This window comes from Staurois parvus, unplaced genomic scaffold (assembly GCF_062004578.1).
Source record: "Staurois parvus isolate SC_StPar_1 unplaced genomic scaffold, SC_StPar_1.0 ptg000832l, whole genome shotgun sequence".
Lineage (NCBI taxonomy): Eukaryota > Metazoa > Chordata > Amphibia > Anura > Ranidae > Staurois > Staurois parvus.
In genome coordinates this window covers 382,545-402,493 of record NW_028318628.1, presented here as the reverse complement: position 1 = coordinate 402,493, position 19,949 = coordinate 382,545, and the positions used below count along the sequence as shown (strand labels likewise).

The following is a 19,949-nucleotide window of genomic DNA, read 5'->3' as shown; positions in this document are numbered from 1 at the left end:
ATGGGTACTTTCATACTTGAAGAAAATGTACTAAGTCCAAAAAAATATGTTACCTTCACAGCTAAGGACTGGAAAGCTGCAATGTATTACATTTTTGTTCTTGTGTTTAGATATATTTTAATATAAATTGTTTTTGCAGTACAATATGGTTTGCTGGGTTTTTGTAATCTATGTGCTTGCAGGTTGATACAATGTGCTGCTGTAGTCTATATTCCTGCTGGATGATATATTGTATAGTTGCTGACCGATGTAATTTACTAATACAATGCAATATGTTCTTAGCACAATTTTCTTGCATGAAGGCAAGGTGAAATCGGCTGCTTACAAGGAGAATGTAGCATGTTAGTGAGCCAGCTAGTCTGCCCAGGTTAGGGAAGGGTCAATGCTATCTGGCTCCCGGGCTTTTTGAAGGGCTCTGCCCTCCTCCCTGTATCATATAAAAAGGGGGAAGGCTCTGTCCAGACAAATCCTGCCACATGGGAAGCAGGAAAAGGCTTGCAGAAGAAGATGTAACCCTTTACAGCCTGCAATTACTTGTCTGGAGGGAGAGAGGCGCCTGCATGAGATGCTGCTGCAGGACTGCTGCATCTTGTCCCACATGAGTCCCACATGAGACTGGAGCACTGCCAAGGATGGACTTCCGCTAGTTAATGGACTTTTATGGAATTTTCTCTTCTCAAAGGTATGCCTGTGCAACCACAAAACAGACAGTCAGGGTTATGATGTTCTGGACTTTGTAAAGCTTATTAACTGTGTTGAGCCTGGTCTGAGGTTACTAAAGGGATGCATAGGTATCATATGGCAGATATGCCAAACCACTTTTGGCCTGTAATGGCACTAGAAGGGTATGAAGTACACTACACTACTGTGTCAAGTTAATGTACCAAGCAAGCACAAGGTTGTTACTAAGGGTAACTAAGTCCTCAATGAAGACACAAGGCAACCAATCGAGGCATTGTACCTTGGTGAGGTGGGGTATCCTCTGGTAGTGAGGGGGTCACTATTTTGGTTCCCTTCCTAGCAACTGACCCTCAGCCTAATTGTAAGCTATGGAAGAGGAAGAGTTAACATAGGACATGCATGGAATCTGTGTCCAGTGGGATCTCATTCTGTTCCTGGAAGTGAGGTAAGAGAGGTACAATGGCTGGTGGAGGTAGTGCAGTTCGGCCGCCTACTTCCAATGCAGCATAAACAAGTAACTGTGTGTAGAGCTATGGGACAACACCTAATAGAGAATCTCTGCTACATGCAGTGTCAGCTCATCTCTACGTTTGGAGACTGCCTTATAGACTGTTCACATGACTACAGTTCCTGCTTGCTCTCGAGCATTGGCAAGTTTGCCCTCGGGGAAAGGCCTCACCCACAATGCCTGGCCTAGCCCAAGAACCTTGTGGGCTTACAGTCAGAGGAACATTTACCGCATGCAGTGTAATGTAGTATGGTTATGTGGCAGTGACATATTAGGCTCAATTCACTAAGATAGGTATGTATTTATCTTTATTTTTAATTGAATTTTATATTTTATTTTATATCAAGATAAAATCTCCTAAAAAAGTTAATTTCACAAACCTACATATAATATTGGTGGTGATATTTTTTTTTTGAATGAAATGAGCATTTTCTCAAAGATCTTTTATTTATCTCACCATTCATTGATATAATGCATGTGTTACTTGCCATTGTGATTGTTATGTTAGGCACATTGTTAAACCTTATGCACACTGATGTTTATTAGCTCCAAAGTCCTCAAGCGTAAATCCCCAGAACTTTCCCAAACCCAAAGAGACAAAGGCACCGAGTAAAGCTGCCACTACAAATTACTTGATGTATGTGGCCGTGCGTTTATGACATTTATCACCAAACACGAATGTTGCACATTTTGGGAACTATGCACAAGCGCGGGTAATTGCCGATGCAGAAATTATGTTTATACAAGTAAACATTGTTTACTCCTGTAGCAGTATTTACACAAGTGTGGCTATTTATAGCCATTCACTTATACTGGCAACTGTGGCTCCCTGGGTGTGGGATAGTCATTGGCCCTCATTACTAAAAATAATGAGAATTATCCTTTAGTTAGGAAAGGTAAACATAAGTTCTGCACAAGGGTTTTTTTGTAGACTATGTCCACCATTGGTTTCCAAATATGATGGTAAATTAGTAATGCAGCTGCAGGAAGCCCACAATCAATACTGGTCACCCATTGTGTGCCCTTTGCTTGGCTTTTTTTGGCACAGCTTCCATGGTTCAAGTGAAAGGCTGCAAACCGATGGAAGTCATAAACAGAAGTAATTTATACTCAGGACTACCGCACTGTAAGAGCATTACATTCTTCTGTAGGGCAGGCTGTGTGTAGAAAAACATATGTAATGGAATTGTTTCATTTTATGAAAATGAGTGTGCTGAAGTTTACTCGTCTGTTACACACTCACATGTGGAACAGTCATAAAAGCGTATTTTGTGGGCAAAAAGAATGTGGTATATGTATGCTGAGTATAAGGGGAGTAGGCTTTGGTGTTATTCAACTATGCCCCTTCAAGCCCCCCACAATTTGATGACACCCACTATTTGCCACGGCGTGCTATGCATGCTGCTTTATTTCTTTCAGCCATTTCTTGTTTTATAGGGTGTAAACAAGATATCGTTGTCAGATGCGCTACGTATGCCATTGCCCCTAATACATCCAAAAAGTCAAAAATGTATACATTTACATAGAACATAAATACACAGAGGAGGAATGTTGTTTTATACATAAGTAGATGAAGTACTGTTTGCAGTGCATGCTTTTTGAGGGACTAGTCAGACTTAAACTTCACGGGCTTTCACAGATATCAGTCATCAAAGCTGGTAATTCCCAACGATAAACTGTGACGTGTGTTTGTCCATCAATAAAAAAGTCCACAATTCCGTGTAAAAAGCTACATCTGTTTATAAACCATCGCACACAATATTGTTGTAAATTCTGCAACATTGTCTCACTGCGAAATCAGCAATGTCTGAATTTGTCCATTCATCTGTAAATGTTAGTGTTCCATTTTCAATGTTAGAACTGTATTAAGAAAAGAACAAAAGAATGTAACATTAAAAAGTTCAACAAAAAAAGTAATGCTAATTGATATTGCTTGTCATACGTTATCAATATATTTTTTAAACAGTGCTCATAGGCAGATTATTAAAAATTGTTCCTCATCAGTGCATTTACTCTGATAAAGAATGTATTCATCACTATAAAATCCATTTTAGATAATAGGCACTATTCTAAAAGAAAAAGTGGCAACCATTCCAACCTATAATTGGCCTTTGCAGTAAGGTGCACATGGAAGTGCAATGCACATCACAAAGAAACAAATGATTTTCTAGCACACTTACCAGCCAACCTGCAAAAACAACCAAATTGGCCATGTCTAACAGTGTCTAACAGTGTACATTAAAAACAGTGGGTTTCGTTTGCACACATTTGCAAATATATGCATAAGCCACAGTGCCCACGCCAAGGGTCCAATGTATATACTGTGTTCCCAACTCTAAATATCCAGAGCCTCCATAGTGGGAGTACATATAAGAATGGATAGATTAAGGGCAGGTATGTCTGGAGGGAGCCTACCCCTCCTTAAAGGCAAAAGGATGCACATGATGCCCAGAAAAAGCACAATGGCAGCGAAGGCATCCAGTGCATCCCTGCACCCAATTCATCCAACTGTGCAAAAAAAGTGGCAAAACAACCAAATTGGCCCCGACAAACAGTTTGCATTAAAAACAGAGGGTTTTATTTGTACAAATTTGCAAATATATGCATAAACCACAGTGTCCACACCAAAGGACCAGTAGTAGGCACACTTACCCCGCATAAATATCTTTACAGCAAACATAGAGGTTATATGTTTTGTTTTGGAAAGACTCATTGGCGCCAAAGAAGTCCACACAGTTTACATTTCTTTCCGTATATAAAATTCCTGGAATTAAAAAATGGGTTTGTTATTTTTTCACTATTGGGCAAAAAGAAAAATAAGAGTGAAAGTAATTTTGTATGAGAACCTAACTCCAAGACTAACACCCATAGAGTGAATGCTTCAGGGTCAGGCGCTCAAAAGAAAAAAGGTCTAATTGTCTCAGGAATTATATCTGAGACTTATAAAGTAGCGGCACGCATAAATTACTAAATTCAATACCATCAATCATTTAAAAAATTATTTTAATAGGAGAACATTAGCCAGCCAATAACCATCTGACTCCTTTTCTAGTAAAATGGAGCCTTGGGAAAAAATGCACCCTACATGCTGGAATTCTGTTCTAGGTGGCAAGTATATCTCTTTAAATGCTTTTAAGCCTAGCTCTCCAAGGAATTTATTTAATTTTTAAAGTTTGGTAGGTTTTTTGCCTCTGTCAGGTATTCATTGCTACTGGTGTCCTTATTGAAATGTACCCCTATTTCCCGTCAGGGAAGGAATTGATAAAAATCTTTCCAACAGGGACACAGAAAAGAAAATACATACATTTTTAGTACTGTGGGTCAGGTTGGAATTTCTTACAATTTTTTTATTGTTGTCTGTGCCTTCCTGGTTCTGTGATGCCCAGTGTATGGGTATCAGTGACAGGAGGTGAGTGGGGTCACAGGAATAAAAAGCTAAACCTAAAAACAGAAAGTTTACATCTTTCCCACTCCATCCGAAACTAACCAAAAAAACCCCAAAACTGGACTAGAGTAAGGTGAGAAAATAAGCGATGGCAGCTCTCATATCATAGTCTCTCTTTCAAACTGTTCCTATATATCACAAAACCTTCCTCCATCATCAGAAGACCTACCTGCAATACAAGCATTGACAAATGAGACACAAGCTCCAGTCATCAGAGCCCTCACCACAACCTTGGATAGATCGCTTTTCCGTTGAGGTGCCATGGAAGCTGTGAGATGCCAAAAATATATAATACTTTTGATAGCATGCTAAGATACAACTCTTTTGAAAAATGTAGCAAATCAAAAAATAAATCTTTAGGATAATTGTTCAACACGACACAAATATAACCTTACATAATCCTCCTAGCATGATGCCAATGGAGCTAATATTAGCAAATCCACATAGGGCAAAGGTAGTGATGACCTCCGCTCTCTCCTGTAAAACAAAAATAGTTTTAGAACATGTTCCATTCAAAAAAACTCAAGATGATGATTATTAACCATTTCAGCTCCAGAAGATTTTACACCCTTCATGACCGGGGCATTTTTTTTTTTTGCTATTCAACACTGCACTACTTTAACTGGCAATTCATGCAACATTGCACCTGCATGAAATATATATCATTTTTTACACAAATAGAGCTTTCTTTTGGTGGTATTTGATCACTGCTGGGTTTTTTATTTTTTATTACATTAACAAAAAAAAGACGAACAATTTGGAAAAAAAAGGTGTTTTTTATTTTCTGTTATAAAACATATCCAATGAAAAAATTTCTTCATAAATTTAGGCCAAAATGTATTCAGCTGCATGTCTTTGGTAGAAAAAAAAAAGTGTTTATTGATTGGTTTGTGTGAAAGTTATAGTGTCTACACAATTATGGTATATACTGTATACTGAATTTTTGGGGTTTTTTTTATACTAATAATAGCGATGATCAATGATTATAGTGGGACTGTGATAGTGTGGTAGGAAATCTGACACTGACGCTGGTAGGGAATTGACTAAATGACACTGACATCTCCAGTGACACTAATACTGTGATCATTGCTGATACTGTCACTGTACTAATGACACTGTCTGGGAAGGGGTTAATATCTAGGGGAAATCAAAGGATTAACTGTGTGCCTAACAATGCTTAATGTGTGCTGCTTTTACTACTTGATGTGACTGTTTTAGCTCTCTACTTTGCAGGGAGAAAAAACAGCCTCACCTCTGTTCTCCATTCAGAGCCCTGTGTTGTTAGTAAACACAGGGCTCTGAGCTGTCATTCACTAAGCCAATCAGCAGGTCCTGGCCATAAATCATTGGTCGGGTCCTGCTGATCAGCTTGTGCTGTAGCTAATGAGAGCAAAAAAGGGGTGGCAGGTGCACGTGCGTGGGCACCCCCTACCCGGAAATGCTAGATTACATACATGTACATGATCTGGCGCAGCAGGGCCACTGTGCCAAGTAGGCAGTCTGCAAACGGTTAATAAATACAATTTCAATAAACAACTGTTTTTAATATATTTAAAAAAAACCTGCAGTGACATAAATATGGAGGTTGTCACTGATGACTGCTTCTAGTTGCTTAGCTGTTTTTAGAATTACTACTTTTGTAGTCACTCACTCAGGATAAACATGTAGATTGGAAAGTCATAGGGATGCATCAACTATGTGTGACGGGACTCAAATCATGCAAAGCAGAAATATCAAACTGGGTTTTAGGGCTTCATGAGACTCTGACTTTGTCTTTGTCTCCCCAGTTGTTTTCCAGCTGATAAAAATGTACTTCTTTACATTGTACATAGCTTTTCTTCTCAATACGGAAAAAATTTTGGGCCCCTTTATCTGGGATAAATGTTACTATAATGTTAACCAAAATGCTAAAAGCTACCAGGATTTAAAGGCTAAGTTCACCTTTTCACTAAATATACCATGCTGTACAGGGGCCCCAGAGTGTTAAAGTGTTACTAAACCCACAACAGTAAAATCAGTCTGTATATGCAGTAAAGAATGCTTGTTATACTCACTGTGGAACCTAAGGGGTTAATCCTCTGCATTGTATAAAAAGGCTGTTTGATCCTATCTTCTCTGCCCCTCCTCTTGTTGAAATGTCCAGCTGATACAGATTGAATCCATAGTCACATGCACATGCTCATTTTGGTGTGTATTGCTAGAGAGGTTTGTTGTTTTTTTTTTTGGGAGAGTGCATGTGATCAGCACAGTGCCAATCAGCACTGTCCAGACAGAGGTCAGGGGATTTCCATCCTCCTAGAGAAAACTCCTCCTACAAGCTTTAACCACTGCTTAGCTGAAGTCACATGACTGCTCTAACTGCTGATGAGAAAAGGTATTTTGCAGTTTATATTTACTAAGATAATAGCTAGAGATGAGCGAAGAAATGAAAAATTCGATTCGACTGATTCGGCGAATTCGTGGACAATATTCGATTCGAGTCGAATAAATTCGCTGTGAATTTAACTTAAAAAAGGGTGTTTCTAGGCTTCAGAGAGACTTAATATTAGTGCAGAACACTGTACCTTTAATTTAAATGCCCTTGGAGTCTGCTGGGGAAGAGAAATAATACTGTCTGTCAGTATGACATGCAGATGAGTGCCGTCGATCTTAGAATCACTGCACACTTCACTCCTTTGGCCAGTCACGGGGCCAAAACCAGTGTTTGGAGCCACAGTGTGGCGGTGGAGGCAGCAGCAATGGGAGGCCATACAGCAACCTATGACAAAATGGAAACCAGCAGGAGCGTGAGGAGACCTGAAAGTGGCACATGGCAGAGTGGGAGCAATGGGAGGCGGTACAGGGACCCAGGTCACACTATGGGCCCAGCAGCAGCGTGACCAGGCGGTACGGGGGCCCATGGCCGATATGGGGCTTGGTGGCACCTATGGAAGGCCTGTAATCTGCCAGCAACCTATGACAAAATGGACAACCGCAGGAGTGTGAGGAGATTTCAAAGTGGCACATGGCAGAGTGGAAGCAATGGAAGGCCGTACAGGGACCCAGGTCACACTGTGGGACCAGCATCAGCGTGAACAGGCGGTACGGGGGCCCATGGCCGATTTGACCTCATTCATCCCATAGTCCTGCCGACTCACGAATAGCGTGGCCTCCTCAAAGGGCCTGAGCAAGCGCAGGTGTCACACATGAGCTGCCAATGGCTGACATCTAAGTTACACAGGGAGTACCTTTATCCGCTTTTAACATCAGGAAATCTGTGATGGCCTTTAGCTGTTCGTAAAGGCGGTCTAACATATGTAGGGTTGAATTCCACCTTGTTGCAACGTCACAGCATGAGGAGTCGGTACGGGGGCCCATGGCAGATTACATGTCTGGCAGCAGCTATGTGAGGCCCGTAATCTGCCTGCACCCTATGTCAAAAAATTTAACACACCAGCAGTGTGAAGAGACCTGAAAGTGGCACATGGCAGCAGAGTGTGGCGATGGAGACAGCAGCAATGGGAGGCCGTACAGGGACCCATGAGAGACTCTGGACTTGGCAGCAGCATGAGGAGGCGGTATATAGGGGCCCATGGCAGATTAGGGGCCTGGCAGCAGCTATGTGAGGCCCGTAATCTGCCTGCACCCTATGTCAAAAAATTTAACACACCAGCAGTGTGAAGAGACCTGAAAGTGGCACATGGCAGCAGAGTGTGGCGATGGAGACAGCAGCAATGGGAGGCCATACAGGGACCCATGACAGACTCTGGACTTGGCAGCAGCATGAGGAGGCGGTATATAGGGGCCCATGGCAGATTAGGGGCCTGGCAGCAGCTATGTGAGGCCCGTAATCTGCCTGCACCCTATGTCAAAAAATGTAACACACCAGCAGTGTGTGAGGAGACCTGAAAGTGGCACATGGCAGAGTGGGAGCAATGGGAGGCGGTACAGGGACCCAGGTCACACTATGGGCCCAGCAGCAGCGTGACCAGGCGGTACGGGGGCCCATGGCCGATATGGGGCTTGGTGGCACCTATGGAAGGCCTGTAATCTGCCAGCAACCTATGACAAAATGGACAACCGCAGGAGTGTGAGGAGATTTCAAAGTGGCACATGGCAGAGTGGAAGCAATGGAAGGCCGTACAGGGACCCAGGTCACACTGTGGGACCAGCATCAGCGTGAACAGGCGGTACGGGGGCCCATGGCCGATTTGACCTCATTCATCCCATAGTCCTGCCGACTCACGAATAGCGTGGCCTCCTCAAAGGGCCTGAGCAAGCGCAGGTGTCACACATGAGCTGCCAATGGCTGACATCTAAGTTACACAGGGAGTACCTTTATCCGCTTTTAACATCAGGAAATCTGTGATGGCCTTTAGCTGTTCGTAAAGGCGGTCTAACATATGTAGGGTTGAATTCCACCTTGTTGCAACGTCACAGCATGAGGAGTCGGTACGGGGGCCCATGGCAGATTACATGTCTGGCAGCAGCTATGTGAGGCCCGTAATCTGCCTGCACCCTATGTCAAAAAATTTAACACACCAGCAGTGTGAAGAGACCTGAAAGTGGCACATGGCAGCAGAGTGTGGCGATGGAGACAGCAGCAATGGGAGGCCGTACAGGGACCCATGAGAGACTCTGGACTTGGCAGCAGCATGAGGAGGCGGTATATAGGGGCCCATGGCAGATTAGGGGCCTGGCAGCAGCTATGTGAGGCCCGTAATCTGCCTGCACCCTATGTCAAAAAATTTAACACACCAGCAGTGTGAAGAGACCTGAAAGTGGCACATGGCAGCAGAGTGTGGCGATGGAGACAGCAGCAATGGGAGGCCATACAGGGACCCATGACAGACTCTGGACTTGGCAGCAGCATGAGGAGGCGGTATATAGGGGCCCATGGCAGATTAGGGGCCTGGCAGCAGCTATGTGAGGCCCGTAATCTGCCTGCACCCTATGTCAAAAAATGTAACACACCAGCAGTGTGTGAGGAGACCTGAAAGTGGCACATGGCAGAGTGTGGCGATGGAGACAGCAGCAATGGGAGGCCGTACAGGGACCCATGAGAGACTCTGGACCTGGCAGCAGCATGAGGAAGCGGTATATAGGGGCCTATGGCAGATTAGGGGCCTGGCAGCAGCTATAGGAGGCCCATAATCTGCCAGCACCCTATGTCAAAAAATTCTACACACCAGCAGTGTGTGAGGAGACCTGAAAGTGGCACATGGCAGAGTGTGGCGATGGAGACAGCAGCAATGGGAGGCCGTACAGGGACCCATGAGAGACTCTGGACCTGGCAGCAGCATGAGGAGGCGGTATATAGGGGCCTATGGCAGATTAGGGGCCTGGCAGCAGCTATAGGAGGCCCATAATCTGCCAGCACCCTATGTCAAAAAATTCTACACACCAGCAGTGTGAGGAGACCTGAAAGTGGCACATGGCAGCAGAGTGTGGCGATGGAGACAGCAGCAATGGGAGGCCGTACAGGGACCCATGACAGACTCTAGACTTGGCAGCAGCATGAGGAGGCGGTATATAGGGGCCCATGGCAGATTAGGGGCCTGGCAGCAGCTATGTGAGGCCCGTAATCTGCCTGCACCCTATGTCAAAAAATTTAACACACCAGCAGTGTGAAGAGACCTGAAAGTGGCACATGGCAGCAGAGTGTGGCGATGGAGACAGCAGCAATGGGAGGCCATACAGGGACCCATGACAGACTCTGGACTTGGCAGCAGCATGAGGAGGCGGTATATAGGGGCCCATGGCAGATTAGGGGCCTGGCAGCAGCTATGTGAGGCCCGTAATCTGCCTGCACCCTATGTCAAAAAATTTAACACACCAGCAGTGTGAAGAGACCTGAAAGTGGCACATGGCAGCAGAGTGTGGCGATGGAGACAGCAGCAATGGGAGGCCGTACAGGGACCCATGAGAGACTCTGGACTTGGCAGCAGCATGAGGAGGCGGTATATAGGGGCCCATGGCAGATTAGGGGCCTGGCAGCAGCTATGTGAGGCCCGTAATCTGCCTGCACCCTATGTCAAAAAATTTAACACACCAGCAGTGTGAAGAGACCTGAAAGTGGCACATGGCAGCAGAGTGTGGCGATGGAGACAGCAGCAATGGGAGGCCATACAGGGACCCATGACAGACTCTGGACTTGGCAGCAGCATGAGGAGGCGGTATATAGGGGCCCATGGCAGATTAGGGGCCTGGCAGCAGCTATGTGAGGCCCGTAATCTGCCTGCACCCTATGTCAAAAAATGTAACACACCAGCAGTGTGTGAGGAGACCTGAAAGTGGCACATGGCAGAGTGTGGCGATGGAGACAGCAGCAATGGGAGGCCGTACAGGGACCCATGAGAGACTCTGGACCTGGCAGCAGCATGAGGAAGCGGTATATAGGGGCCTATGGCAGATTAGGGGCCTGGCAGCAGCTATAGGAGGCCCATAATCTGCCAGCACCCTATGTCAAAAAATTCTACACACCAGCAGTGTGTGAGGAGACCTGAAAGTGGCACATGGCAGAGTGTGGCGATGGAGACAGCAGCAATGGGAGGCCGTACAGGGACCCATGAGAGACTCTGGACCTGGCAGCAGCATGAGGAGGCGGTATATAGGGGCCTATGGCAGATTAGGGGCCTGGCAGCAGCTATAGGAGGCCCATAATCTGCCAGCACCCTATGTCAAAAAATTCTACACACCAGCAGTGTGAGGAGACCTGAAAGTGGCACATGGCAGCAGAGTGTGGCGATGGAGACAGCAGCAATGGGAGGCCGTACAGGGACCCATGACAGACTCTAGACTTGGCAGCAGCATGAGGAGGCGGTATATAGGGGCCCATGGCAGATTAGGGGCCTGGCAGCAGCTATGTGAGGCCCGTAATCTGCCTGCACCCTATGTCAAAAAATTTAACACACCAGCAGTGTGAAGAGACCTGAAAGTGGCACATGGCAGCAGAGTGTGGCGATGGAGACAGCAGCAATGGGAGGCCATACAGGGACCCATGACAGACTCTGGACTTGGCAGCAGCATGAGGAGGCGGTATATAGGGGCCCATGGCAGATTAGGGGCCTGGCAGCAGCTATGTGAGGCCCGTAATCTGCCTGCACCCTATGTCAAAAAATTTAACACACCAGCAGTGTGAAGAGACCTGAAAGTGGCACATGGCAGCAGAGTGTGGCGATGGAGACAGCAGCAATGGGAGGCCATACAGGGACCCATGACAGACTCTGGACTTGGCAGCAGCATGAGGAGGCGGTATATAGGGGCCCATGGCAGATTAGGGGCCTGGCAGCAGCTATGTGAGGCCCGTAATCTGCCTGCACCTTATGTCAAAAAATTTAACACACCAGCAGTGTGAAGAGACCTGAAAGTGGCACATGGCAGCAGAGTGTGGCGATGGAGACAGCAGCAATGGGAGGCCGTACAGGGACCCATGAGAGACTCTGGACTTGGCAGCAGCATGAGGAGGCGGTATATAGGGGCCCATGGCAGATTAGGGGCCTGGCAGCAGCTATGTGAGGCCCGTAATCTGCCTGCACCCTATGTCAAAAAATTTAACACACCAGCAGTGTGAAGAGACCTGAAAGTGGCACATGGCAGCAGAGTGTGGCGATGGAGACAGCAGCAATGGGAGGCCATACAGGGACCCATGACAGACTCTGGACTTGGCAGCAGCATGAGGAGGCGGTATATAGGGGCCCATGGCAGATTAGGGGCCTGGCAGCAGCTATGTGAGGCCCATAATCTGCCAGCACCCTATGTCAAAAAATTCTACACACCAGCAGTGTGTGAGGAGACCTGAAAGTGGCACATGGCAGAGTGTGGCGATGGAGACAGCAGCAATGGGAGGCCGTACAGGGACCCATGAGAGACTCTGGACCTGGCAGCAGCATGAGGAGGCGGTATATAGGGGCCTATGGCAGATTAGGGGCCTGGCAGCAGCTATAGGAGGCCCATAATCTGCCAGCACCCTATGTCAAAAAATTCTACACACCAGCAGTGTGAGGAGACCTGAAAGTGGCACATGGCAGCAGAGTGTGGCGATGGAGACAGCAGCAATGGGAGGCCGTACAGGGACCCATGACAGACTCTAGACTTGGCAGCAGCATGAGGAGGCGGTATATAGGGGCCCATGGCAGATTAGGGGCCTGGCAGCAGCTATGTGAGGCCCGTAATCTGCCTGCACCCTATGTCAAAAAATTTAACACACCAGCAGTGTGAAGAGACCTGAAAGTGGCACATGGCAGCAGAGTGTGGCGATGGAGACAGCAGCAATGGGAGGCCATACAGGGACCCATGACAGACTCTGGACTTGGCAGCAGCATGAGGAGGCGGTATATAGGGGCCTATGGCAGATTAGGGGCCTGGCAGCAGCTATAGGAGGCCCGTAATCTGCCAGCACCCTATGTCAAAAAATTAAACACACCAGCAGTGTGAGGAGACCTGAAAGTGGCACATGTTTGAGGCATGATTCATGGCGGATTTAGTCAGTTGTGTCAGGAACTGGTGGTTTGAAATCCAGACTAATCCACGCCTGATTCATTTTCACAAACGTGAGTCTCTCCACACTTTGGGTGGACAGTCGTGTCCTCCGCGGAGTTACAATACCTCCTGCCGCACTAAACACGCGCTCCGATGCCACGCTACTGGCCGGGCATGACAGCCTTTCAAGGGCAAATTCAGCTAGTTGGGGCCAAAGGTCAAGTTTCGTTGCCCAGTAGTCAAGGGGATTGTCTACCTCGGTTGGCAGGGTGCTGTCCAAGTAGGCCCAAGCCTGTTGTTTGAGCTCCTGCTCCAGGTCCACCTGATGCTGCTGCTGCTGCTGCGGCTGGTTAGTAGTTTCCTCACTGCGCTGGTGAAGAAAGCTACTCATCATCGACTGCAGACTGAGGCAGCCGCTGCTGGTGGAGCTGCCACTGCTCCTACCACCCCACCCCTCCCCTGCTGCCATGCCAGCGGAACGCGAGCGCACAGGGCCCACAGTGTCTGAGGATGGACGTTGGCGCACAAAGGCAGAGACCAACTGACTACATAGGTGGTTTTTATAGTACGTAATTTTGGCCTCCCTCTCAGCAGGTGTGAAAAAGGCCACCATTTTGGACCGGTAGCGAGGGTCCAACAAGGTGGACAGCCAAAAGTCATCCCTCTGTCTGATGGTTATTATTCGGCTGTCGCTACGCAAGCAACCGAGCATGCTATGGGCCATTTGTGCCAAGGAATGCGAGGGACTCCCTGCCTCCATCTCCACAGCATACTGCCACGGTGCGTCTGGGTCCTCTGTCTCCTCCTCCTCCTCCTCTACCAGATGCTCCTGCTCCTCCACTCCTGTCCGCTGAGTGGAAAAACCACCCATTTCACTCAATAATTCCTGAGCACAAATGTCCTCCTCTACCTCCTCCTCTTCTTCCTGTCCTGCCCCCACAGGGGTCATGTGGCGTTGAGATCTGTGCGCCACGTCTACCGCACCCTGACCAGCCATTGTTAACAGCATTTGTTCCAGGACGTGCAACAGAGGAATGACGTCGTTCATCCCATAGTCCTGCCGACTCACGAATAGCGTGGCCTCCTCAAAGGGCCTGAGCAAGCGGCAGGTGTCACGCATGAGCTGCCAATGGCTGACATCTAAGTTACACAGGGGAGTACCTTTATCCGCTTGTAACATCAGGAAATCGGTGATGGCCTTTCGCTGCTCGTAAAGGCGGTCTAACATGTGTAGGGTTGAATTCCACCTTGTTGCAACGTCGCAGATCAGGCGATGCTGTGGAATTCCGTTCTGACGCTGCAGCTCAATGAGGGTGTTCTTTGCGGTGTAGGAATGGCTGAAATGCATGCACAGTTTACGTGACATTTTAAGGATGTCTTGCAGTGGGATGGTGGATTTTAGGAACCGCTTGACAACCAGATTGAACACGTGAGCCATGCATGGCGCATGGCACAACCTTCCTTGACGCAGAGCAGACACCATGTTCTTTCCGTTGTCAGTCAACATGGTTCCGATTTTTAGTTTGCGCGGAGACAGCCATCTGTCGATTTCTCTGTTCATTACACTCAGCAGTTCCTCCCCTGTGTGACTACGTTCGCCAAGGCATACCAGGTGCAGCACAGCGTGACACCGTTGCGCCCTGCACATGTGATATGCCGGTCGGGTAATGGGACTTGGCACGGGGGTGGCGGCTGAGGACACGGCGGAAAAAGAGGTGGTAGAGGCGGACATGCTTGCTGGACCAAGGACGTGCAAACGTGGAGGCAAAAGCGTCGTGACCTGTCCAAGTTGCTGGTGCGGCTGTGCCGGCACCACGTTCACCCAGTGGGCCGTAAATGACATGTACTGTCCCTGACCGTAGTTACAGCTCCACACGTCGGCGCTGCCGTGCACTTTGGCAGAGACCGACATGCTCAAAGACTGGCCCACCATCTCTTCTACATGTGAATGCAGGGCTGGCACTGCCTTTTGGGCAAAGAAATGACGGCTTGGCACTCTCCACCGCGGCGCGGCACAAGCCATCATTTCTCGGAAAGGTGCTGAGTCCACCAGTTGGAAAGGGAGGGACTGCAGCACCAGCAACTTGGACAGGAGGACGTTCAGCTTTTGCACCGTCGGGTGCGTGCTCGCAAACTGTTGTCTCTTGGATACGGATTCCAAGAAAGACTGTTGACGGAATCCGAGAAGAGGAGTAGCAGGAGAAGGAGCATCTGAACGAGCGGAAGATGCCAATGAGCGACAACTCCCCTCAGCAGAGGTGTTGGAGCCTTGACTGGCTGATAGAGGGCGATTGACGACGTCGGGTGACGGAGCAAGTAACGGAGCGGGTGATGGAGCGGGGGCTGGGGCAGGCAGAACCGCCGTATGTTTATCACGGTTTTCCCAGGCCACCGAATGGTGACGCTGCATATGCTGACGCAACGCTGTAGTCCCAACATGGGCCCCCTGGCCACGCTTGCATTTCTGGCCACATAGTCGACATACGGCTACGTTTACTTCCTCGGGCGGCTTGAGGAAAAATTGCCACACCACCGAGTAGGAAACTTTGCCCCCGCTACTCTTCACTGGCTGACTGCTACTTCCTCCGTGCGCAACGGCACCACTACTGGCCGTGGTGGTAGGCTGCAGTGGAGCTGGTGCTCTACTCCGTGGACGTTTGGCTCCACTGACACTGATGCGACCCTGCTGCTGTCTCCTGGGCAACCCACCGACTGTTTTGCTCGCTGCCAAGCTGCCACCCTCTTCTCCTGATGATGCGGAAGAAATTGCCTGATGACGACGAGGCTGCCAAGTGCGATCAACCTCCTCATCATCAAGTAGGGTCTCCGCCTCACTACTAGCCCCCTCGGCTGCGTCTGGGTCAGGAGACAGACCTGTCTCTAGACCGGCTACCGAGCCACTCTCCTCGCCAGTACTTGTTCGCTTGGCTGCTGAAAAGGCCGATGTCTCCCCCCGTTCCTGACCGCCCTCTGTTAGCTCTTCCTCACTGTACAGTGGGGCTGAGCCCACAGCATGCGATACTTCGCTTGGTGAGGGAACAGCAAAGGACAGGGGCAGGTAGAGGACACGTGATTTCAGTGGGCTTGGTCCCGGGCCATGCCAACTAACGGTTGTGTCTGACGTACCCACCGACCGTTGGCTGTAGGTGTCAGAGGTGACCTGGGAAGAGGAAGACGACCGAGCCAACCAATCAATGACGGCAGGGTTGTCGGTGGAGACACGACCGCTGGATGACACCGGGAGCACTGGCCTCTGGCTGCGAATACTGCTGCCTCGACCCCTTCCTCTGCTGCCACGTCTGCTCGCTCCTAAAACATTGCCTCCTCTGCCACTCCTCTGCATGTTGTCTGACATACTATTTAATTCAACGATTAGGTGTCCCTGAGTAACAATTCTCTGGCACTCAGTAACAATTCTGTCTGTCCCTGAGTATGAATTCTGTGGCCCTGAGTAACAATTCTGTGTCTGTGCGAGTAACAATTCTGTGTCTGTGCAAGTAACAATTTTGTGTCTGTGCGAGTAACAAATCTCTGGCACTCAGTAACAATTCTGTCTGTCCCTGACTAACAATTCTCTGGCACTCAGTAACAATTCTGTCTGTCCCTGAGTAACAATTCTCTGGCACTCAGTAACAATTCTGTCTGTCCCTGAGTATGAATTCTGTGGCCCTGAGTAACAATTCTGTGTCTGTGCGAGTAACAATTCTGTGTCTGTGCAAGTAACAATTTTGTGTCTGTGCGAGTAACAATTCTCTGGCACTCAGTAACAATTCTGTCTGTCCCTGAGTAACAATTCTCTGGCACTCAGTAACAATTCTGTCTGTCCCTGAGTATGAATTCTGTGGCCCTGAGTAACAATTCTGTGTCTGTGCGAGTAACAATTCTGTGTCTGTGCAAGTAACAATTTTGTGTCTGTGCGAGTAACAAATCTCTGGCACTCAGTAACAATTCTGTCTGTCCCTGAGTAACAATTCTCTGGCACTCAGTAACAATTCTGTCTGTCCCTGAGTAACAATTCTCTGGCACTCAGTAACAATTCTGTCTGTCCCTGAGTATGAATTCTGTGGCCCTGAGTAACAATTCTGTGTCTGTGCGAGTAACAATTCTGTGTCTGTGCAAGTAACAATTTTGTGTCTGTGCGAGTAACAAATCTCTGGCACTCAGTAACAATTCTGTCTGTCCCTGAGTAACAATTCTCTGGCACTCAGTAACAATTCTGTCTGTCCCTGAGTAACAATTCTCTGGCACTCAGTAACAATTCTGTCTGTCCCTGAGTATGAATTCTGTGGCCCTGAGTAACAATTCTGTGTCTGTGCGAGTAACAATTCTGTGTCTGTGCAAGTAACAATTTTGTGTCTGTGCGAGTAACAATTCTCTGGCACTCAGTAACAATTCTGTCTGTCCCTGAGTAACAATTCTCTGGCACTCAGTAACAATTCTGTCTGTCCCTGAGTATGAATTCTGTGGCCCTGAGTAACAATTCTGTGTCTGTGCGAGTAACAATTCTGTGTCTGTGCAAGTAACAATTTTGTGTCTGTGCGAGTAACAATTCTCTGGCACTCAGTAACAATTCTGTCTGTCCCTGAGTAACAATTCTCTGGCACTCAGTAACAATTCTGTCTGTCCCTGAGTAACAATTCTCTGGCACTCAGTAACAATTCTGTCTATCCCTGAGTATGAATTCTGTGGCCCTGAGTAACAATTCTGTGTCTGTGCGAGTAACAATTCTGTGTCTGTGCAAGTAACAATTTTGTGTCTGTGCGAGTAACAATTCTCTGGCACTCAGTAACAATTCTGTCTGTCCCTGAGTAACAATTCTCTGGCACTCAGTAACAATTCTGTCTGTCCCTGAGTAACAATTCTCTGGCACTCAGTAACAATTCTGTCTGTCCCTGAGTATGAATTCTGTGGCCCTGAGTAACAATTCTGTGTCTGTGCGAGTAACAATTCTGTGTCTGTGCAAGTAACAATTTTGTGTCTGTGCGAGTAACAATTCTCTGGCACTCAGTAACAATTCTGTCTGTCCCTGAGTAACAATTCTCTGGCACTCAGTAACAATTCTGTCTGTCCCTGAGTAACAATTCTCTGGCACTCAGTAACAATTCTGTCTGTCCCTGAGTAACAATTCTCTGGCACTCAGTAACAATTCTGTCTGTCCCTGAGTAACAATTCTCTGGCACTCAGTAACAATTCTGTCTGTCCCTGAGTATGAATTCTGTGGCCCTGAGTAACAATTCTGTGTCTGTGCGAGTAACAATTCTGTGTCTGTGCAAGTAACAATTTTGTGTCTGTGCGAGTAACAAATCTCTGGCACTCAGTAACAATTCTGTCTGTCCCTGAGTAACAATTCTCTGGCACTCAGTAACAATTCTGTCTGTCCCTGAGTAACAATTCTCTGGCACTCAGTAACAATTCTGTCTGTCCCTGAGTATGAATTCTGTGGCCCTGAGTAACAATTCTGTGTCTGTGCGAGTAACAATTCTGTGTCTGTGCAAGTAACAATTTTGTGTCTGTGCGAGTAACAATTCTCTGGCACTCAGTAACAATTCTGTCTGTCCCTGAGTAACAATTCTCTGGCACTCAGTAACAATTCTGTCTGTCCCTGAGTAACAATTCTCTGGCACTCAGTAACAATTCTGTCTGTCCCTGAGTAACAATTCTCTGGCACTCAGTAACAATTCTGTCTGTCCCTGAGTAACAATTCTCTGGCACTCAGTAACAATTCTGTCTGTCCCTGAGTATGAATTCTGTGGCCCTGAGTAACAATTCTGTGTCTGTGCGAGTAACAATTCTGTGTCTGTGCAAGTAACAATTTTGTGTCTGTGCGAGTAACAATTCTCTGGCACTCAGTAACAATTCTGTCTGTCCCTGAGTAACAATTCTCTGGCACTCAGTAACAATTCTGTCTGTCCCTGAGTAACAATTCTCTGGCACTCAGTAACAATTCTGTCTGTCCCTGAGTATGAATTCTGTGGCCCTGAGTAACAATTCTGTGTCTGTGCGAGTAACAATTCTGTGTCTGTGCAAGTAACAATTTTGTGTCTGTGCGAGTAACAATTCTCTGGCACTCAGTAACAATTCTGTCTGTCCCTGAGTAACAATTCTCTGGCACTCAGTAACAATTCTGTCTGTCCCTGAGTAACAATTCTCTGGCACTCAGTAACAATTCTGTCTATCCCTGAGTATGAATTCTGTGGCCCTGAGTAACAATTCTGTGTCTGTGCGAGTAACAATTCTGTGTCTGTGCAAGTAACAATTTTGTGTCTGTGCGAGTAACAATTCTCTGGCACTCAGTAACAATTCTGTCTGTCCCTGAGTAACAATTCTCTGGCACTCAGTAACAATTCTGTCTGTCCCTGAGTAACAATTCTCTGGCACTCAGTAACAATTCTGTCTGTCCCTGAGTAACAATTCTCTGGCACTCAGTAACAATTCTGTCTGTCCCTGAGTAACAATTCTCTGGCACTCAGTAACAATTCTGTCTGTCCCTGAGTAACAATTCTGTCTGTCCCTGAGAATGAATTCTGTGGCCCTAAGAATTCTCTGGCACTCAGTAACAATTCTGTCTGTCCCTGAGTAACAATTCTCTGGCACTCAGTAACAATTCTGTCTGTCCCTGAGTAAAAATTCTGTGGCCCTAATAACGTTTCTGTGGCCCTAAGTAACAATTCTCTGGCACTGAGTAACAATTCTGTCTGTCCCTGAGTATGAATTCTGTGGCCCTAACTAGCGTTTCTTTGTCCCTAAATAACGATTCTGTGGCCCTCATTAACAAGTCTGTGTCCCTGAGTAATGGTTCTCTGTCCCTAAGTAACTTCTCTCTGTCCCCAATTCTCGTTTCTGTGGCCCTAACTC

The 19,949-nt window shown here is 47.3% G+C and overlaps 1 protein-coding gene across 1 annotated transcript in view; it reads right to left on the bottom strand.

The window, feature by feature from the left end:
• Window positions 1–1,617: 1,617 nt before the first annotated feature.
• The window catches only part of LOC149443752 (sodium/nucleoside cotransporter 2-like), a 92,542-nt gene continuing 74,210 nt past the window's right edge, over window positions 1,618–19,949 (bottom strand). Inside the window, exons 15-18 of the mRNA XM_089655273.1 lie at window positions 5,030–5,111; window positions 4,804–4,902; window positions 3,842–3,953; window positions 1,618–3,049 (exon numbers count right to left, since the gene is read on the bottom strand). Of these exons, the coding sequence (XP_089511399.1) occupies window positions 2,929–3,049; window positions 3,842–3,953; window positions 4,804–4,902; window positions 5,030–5,111 (414 nt within the window). The 3' untranslated portion in view covers window positions 1,618–2,928. The remainder of the gene's footprint in view (window positions 3,050–3,841; window positions 3,954–4,803; window positions 4,903–5,029; window positions 5,112–19,949) is intronic.